Source organism: Cariama cristata, unplaced genomic scaffold (assembly GCF_000690535.1).
Source record: "Cariama cristata isolate BGI_N322 unplaced genomic scaffold, ASM69053v1 scaffold1773, whole genome shotgun sequence".
NCBI classification, from domain to species: domain Eukaryota; kingdom Metazoa; phylum Chordata; class Aves; order Cariamiformes; family Cariamidae; genus Cariama; species Cariama cristata.
Window position 1 is genome coordinate 83979 of NW_009609931.1, and position 6000 is coordinate 89978.

Here is a 6000-nt window from a genome sequence, read left to right on the forward strand (position 1 = left end):
TTATGGTGTTACGCTCAACCTGCACAGTAAAAAAGTTGTACCTGATGTTCAGGAGGAACCTCCTGTGTTTCAGTTCGTGCCCATTGCTTCTGCTCCTGTTCCATTAAAAGGTCACCCTTTCTGGCTGTTCACCCTCCTTTGGAGAACTGGAATGCTTGGAAATGGCAGTAAAAATAGTATCCTCGGCCTTTTTAATTCATAGAGAAAAAAGTGCAGCAAAAGCTGGAGATGTCTAGTGCCCACCCACTGACAGTATCTGAATCCTTGCTACTTAAAGAGACTGAGCCATGAATGATGAGCTGGAGGGAAGTAAATTGTTGTTTTTGGCTCAGCTTTTTAGCTCGTCCTGAACCCAAAATTAATGCATGGATTTTGTTTCATGGTTTTCTAAAATGTGGTTGGTTGGTTGGGGTTCCCCCCCCGCCTTGCATTTTAGAACCGATATCTCAGGAGGACTTGGTGCCTTAGCACATCTGATTACACGGAATAGCCTCAGTAAAGTAAATGACCTTGTTTGCTTAAAATTCCGCACAGTTGAAGTGCTTATTGCATTGAATCTGCTTTTTGTTTGATGAAAATGCAGCTTAAATCTATTTATTGATATTCTCTGGGTTTTTTTGCCAGTAATAACTACAAATATAAATATGCCTACAATACAAAAAGCAGAAGTCTAATAAAAACAATTTGTGCATTGGAAAGTGAAAACTGAGGACCAAGTCTTGCAGTGCAAGTGGAAGGGATCAGTTATGCTATTTATAGCTATGCAAAGCAAATAAAAATTAATCTCTTGCCACTGGGGTCTTAAATTGCAGCTGTGAAGTGGTCTAAGTGCTACTGTGTAATTGGGCTTTTAACCCTTTTCTTGGAGCAGCGCAATATAAATTAACCAAGATTAAGTTTGTGGAGCTCACGATTACAGGGTGTCTTAACTACCGAATTTTGATGTCTTGTCCCTTTTTGGTACATGTATGTACTAAGTATGGGACTCTCACAGAGTACTTCGCTAGACTCGTGTTTCAGAGTCATCAAAACCCAGACTACACCCCGAAGCTGACTGCAGCCTCCACCGTTGCAGCACCCTCCGACTGGCAGCCTGCTGCTCTGGGGTGGTGTTCTGCAGCTCAACAGGCAATGCAGTCCCAAAAGTAACCTGACTACGCAAGCATTTTAGTAATTATCTCTAAAGTCTCTTGGAGAGGAAGAAATGTTGATATCTGAGGTCTGCAAGATCTGTATCCAAGCCAGAAGGTGACAGTCATCACACAAAAAGGATAAAAGTGATGTTTGGCTTGGTTGTGCCACATTAATTTCTTGCAGTATCATTGCAATATATCCATTTCTGTGGATGTGAATGTAGACTAATGCAATAGTGAATCAGGATTGCTCATCTTAAAGAAGGTGAAAGAGAAACATGTCTAATAGCAATGGATAATTGCATTTTTGAACTTCTGAAAAGGAACATTTCATGGCTAATTTAAAAGGTACACTTTTCCTTCTTCCTAAAAAATAAAGGAACTGGATCTGGTCTGTTCCAGTCTTGGCCTCTTGGTTTACTCTGAAGATGATGCTTGGAGGATGAATAACTAGCTAATTTGTAGCGGGTTTACTTAAGAATGTGCCTAGAAAATCAGCTTACTGATCTGCAAGCTCTTCCTTTGTGCAGGTTTCTCAGTTGCGGCATGAGCTCTCCATGAAGGATGAACTGCTCCAGTTCTATACCAGTGCTGCTGAAGAAAGTGAGCCAGAGTCCATCTGTTCCACCCCGTAAGTGAATCGATCTACAACGTCGAACCTTTATCTGGCACTAGGCGTGGGTAGTTTGGACAATTTACTAGCTTTGAAAAGTAGTAAGATGATCCCTGTACCAACTGGAACTGTAGATGGGACTCTGGAGGTGGTGCTTGGCACCAGCTGGCAGGAATTGCATGGGACCAGCTGGCTCTGTGGGTGCCAGTAAGAGTCCGTCGGGGAGGGTGCACAGGGAGGATGCTGAGGCAGCGCCGTGACTTCACGGGAACTGGGTCACCGTGGCGGTGAGGCAGACATAAGTCTCACTTACAGTGCCCTGCAACACCACGTACCTTTACACGCTGTGCTGGAACCTGCTACGTGTGTGACCTTTGCGCTTGAGGGACCTGAAGGCACTATGGAAAAATTCCAGGCAGAGGGAAGGAAGTAAAGGACGACGTATGGCGTGGGTTTGGGGCAATTAGCTGACTGAGCAGCACGGCAGGCTCTGTGGGGCCGTCTGCCCGTGCTTGCGGAGTTGTTATTGCTGTGTTCTGGTCAAGCATGTGCAGCATTAATCAGGAAGCTGTTGGGTTGCTCCCTGTAGTAAGGTGGTTTCCTTTCTCATAGTCTTGGCTCAATAACTTTTCTATAGGAAATGTGTGGAATAATAAGTAAATTTTAAAATGTTCTCCTTTAAAAATCACTGCAAACATATTGCTGCCCAGACATAGTGACATGAACAAGCTGTATTTCCTGTGGCTCTGACTGGTTTTGAGACCTCTGTTCAGTCTATTCTTCTGTGAGATTGGCTATAACACAGGTAAAAGTGAGTTTAAAACTGTTGTTTTCATTACAAGGCTGAAGAGGAATGAATCTTCCTCCTCTGTCCAGAACTACTTTCATTTGGATTCTCTTCAAAAGAAACTCAAGGACCTTGAAGAGGAGAATGTTGTGCTTAGATCTGAGGTGAAATTGCTCCCTTTATGTTTTGCTTAACACAGTTTTTCATTTAAATGCCAGAACACAGATATTGAGAAATGTGTATTAAAAGTTGAGAGACACTAACCAAGAGTATATAATTCCACATGTGACATAGATCTCTTTGTAGTTGTTTAATCGGCATCCTTTATCCTTCTAAATGAAGGAAAGGCTGAAACATGGAAGCTGCATGAAGCTACAGCCAAAGCAGTTTCCTTGCCAGAAGGATGTGCAGGAGCATGGGCAGGTTTTGGAGTCCAGCACTGCCCTTTGAAAGAGGTCTCAAAGGGCTGACCTGGTGGACCTGGGTGACTTTAGCTGCAGATTTGAAGTTTGTAGGCTGGCATGGTCTCTCTAGTACAAATTCAGTGTTTGTCAAAATAAAAATTGCTAGCCTAAATTTGCATTAAATATCTTCAATTTGTGTTTCAAGTCAGGCTGTTAATATTTGAAGTTGAATATGTTTTTCTTGCCTTTTATTTCCAATAATAGTCCTATTTGTTTCACAGACGACACAGTTTTTAAAAGCTTATTTACTGTTCCATATCTGTCAGAAATAACACTTCATAATTGAATATCCTATGAATAATTTTTTATTTTCAACACAACTTTTAAACTTGGGGAGCATGTTACCATTTTGTAGACATGTAGCAGGGTATAGCAGAAGTAGTACTTCCGAGCTAAGGGTGAATGTTTGAAAACAGTATCATTACCATTTTCTACTGCAAATGCAGGGCCCATTGCAAATAGGTAGTGTCACGTCTTTGGACAAGACACCAGGTAATGGAGAGCGCTGTGCGCTTCGTTCAGAAATCGCGCAAGGAAGATGAGCAATAGATGGTTTGAGAATAACGAAGGTAGGGTTAGAACTGCGAGAGCGGCTGTGCCAGGAGCCGAGAGGAGAACCCCACGTAGCTCTGGCTTCCCTTCCAGGGAGGTGCCGTCTGTGCCAGCGAGGCACGGGATGGAGCCAAGCCCGACACCGCGGAGCTATGCAGTTCTCTGCAGATGCAGCCTGTGGGTGTCTGTGCGTGCCCCCGCCGTGGGGAACAGGTGACGGACCCACCGCGGCAGTGCCAGGCAGAACCCGCTGGGCATAGCTGCGCTCCGGAGCGGGAAAGACAGAACAGGGGAGGAGGGTAGCACTAAGGTTTTATGTGGGACAGGTGGTTACAGTGCCAGAAGTTTTCAAACACTATCCGGATGTTTTTTAAATACTAGAATGCTTAATTCATTTATTTAAGCCAAGCATTTAATTAGTTTGTGATGATACCTAGCTTTGTTCAGGGGACCAGATCAAGCTCTGCGTGCTAGTCTCTTGTACGTTCAGGGCTTTTTTTCTGGTTTTAGTGCAAAACAGGCAAGGGACATCTAATGGGGATGTGGTGGTAAGGAGGGAAGTTTCTCCATACAGTAAGGTCTCTGCTGAATGTTCACCTGGCCCCTTTTTCCAGGGGCAGGGCAGGCAAAAACTGTAGTTTCTCACTGTCTTCCCGGAGGAATGATTAGAAAAGCTTGTCTTTCTGAAGCAGATGGCAAAGCAGCAACAGACTGGCAAAGAACAAACGTGCTAACGTAGCGTATTTGATGTGGATTTCTTGAATAGGCCTGTCAGCTGAAGACTGAAACAATTACTTACGAAGAGAAAGAACAACAGCTTGTCAATGACTGTGTAAAAGAGCTAAGTATGTCCCTATGTCTTTTCACTTCTCATTCGAGATAGTTCAGTAAAAAAACCAAAACTGAGTCAAATCAGTCAGTCATGTTTTTCTGTGGTACTTATTTTCCTTATATAAATGGTTGTGAGAAGAACATTTCTGACTGAAATTTCACAGCAAAAAATTCTGGCTGTAAGCTAAATCTTTCTCAGTTGCGAAATAGTTCTGCATTGAAAATGTTAGTGTTAAGGGAAAGTACAATCTCCTCTGCAGCATGAGCACTTTGTGTCTTTCTGGTTTTGTGTCCTACTGTTGTTTTTCAAAAATACCTTGCTGTATTCAAAAATACCTCGGGACAGGATTCTGCTGAATCAAGTGATGTTCCAAACGAACATTTTTCTGCTTACTTTTTTGCTTTTGGGTTTGTGATGTTAATTGTAATCGCTTGTCTTAAAGGGGATGCAAACATCCAGATTGCCAATATCTCCGAAGAGTTAGCAAAGAAAACCGAAGATGCTGCCCGGCAGCAAGAAGAAATCACCCATCTTCTCTCTCAGATAGTCGATCTGCAGAAAAAGGCAAAAGCTGTAAGGAATCCAGTTGCAAGACTACTGTTGTGATTTGCTGCTGTTGTAGCTGGAAGAAAAGTTACAATCCTCTCTATACTCAGAGCCTAAAGGAAATTTTTCACCCTCCTTATCTGGGTGACCTTGTTTGATATCTAGCATACTTGACTAGAAAGCATCAATTTATTAAAAGATGCATATATGATATATCAAATGTAATAGTTATATTAGATGTGAAATGCTTCACTGAACTTAATGACTTCGGTAAGACAAGAATGCCACTGCAAGCATTTCAGTGGGCACACTCGTTTTTTTTAGGGTCTTGGAAGTTCATTTAGCAGGGCTCAGACTGGTGCTGGATGTTTTTGTGTTAACGTTTTAAATGTTTTTAAACTAACACGTGGACTAATATTGCTGCAGAGAGGGTCTTGAGAAAAGTTAAAGTTTTCTTACTTACTTGTAGTATAGGATACAAACATCATCACAGGACAAAACATCATGGTGTTTCTAACATTTTTTTGGCATATTTTAGTGTGCAGTTGAAAATGAGGAACTTGTCCAGCACTTGGGAGCAGCTAAAGATGCCCAGAGACAGCTCACAGCAGAGGTGAGTACATTACTTAGTATTACAATAATTTAGTAGTGGGGCAATGGCAGTTCCCTTTACCATGAGCGTTTTTGTCTAAGCTGGATCAGAAGTATTAAACAATTTTGCCTACGTGTATGGAATGCAGGAACATCTGTGTTCCTGGTAGAGTTCAAAACCTTTTCCTTCCTGTTCTGTCCTTCAACTGGCACATCTTTTGGAAAACAGAGGCTTATGGTCTATATGGGAACCCCTTTAGAAGTTGACTTTTCTAGGCTGGTAGTTTAAGCCTGTTTTGAATAGTGAGATAACATGGAAGAGCTTGTTCATGCTGTATTTGTTCAGTGAATAAACCAAAGGCAGTCCAAGATTGCTGCCTGTCTTCTTAGTGCTACATTCACATGAACAAAATGGATGAAATAGATTGAGTAAAGCTTGATCCCCTTAGGATGTGTCTTGTGCTTGGACTACTTGATGTTGA

The 6000-nt window shown here is 42.2% G+C and overlaps 1 protein-coding gene across 1 annotated transcript in view; it reads left to right on the forward strand.

Moving 5' to 3' along the window:
* The window catches only part of TRAK1 (trafficking protein, kinesin binding 1), a 34044-nt gene that overhangs the window by 21407 nt on the left and 6637 nt on the right, over positions 1-6000 (forward strand). The window contains exons 4-8 of the mRNA XM_009697679.1: positions 1664-1764; positions 2589-2697; positions 4316-4394; positions 4824-4954; positions 5466-5540. Of these exons, the coding sequence (XP_009695981.1) occupies positions 1664-1764; positions 2589-2697; positions 4316-4394; positions 4824-4954; positions 5466-5540 (495 nt within the window). The remainder of the gene's footprint in view (positions 1-1663; positions 1765-2588; positions 2698-4315; positions 4395-4823; positions 4955-5465; positions 5541-6000) is intronic.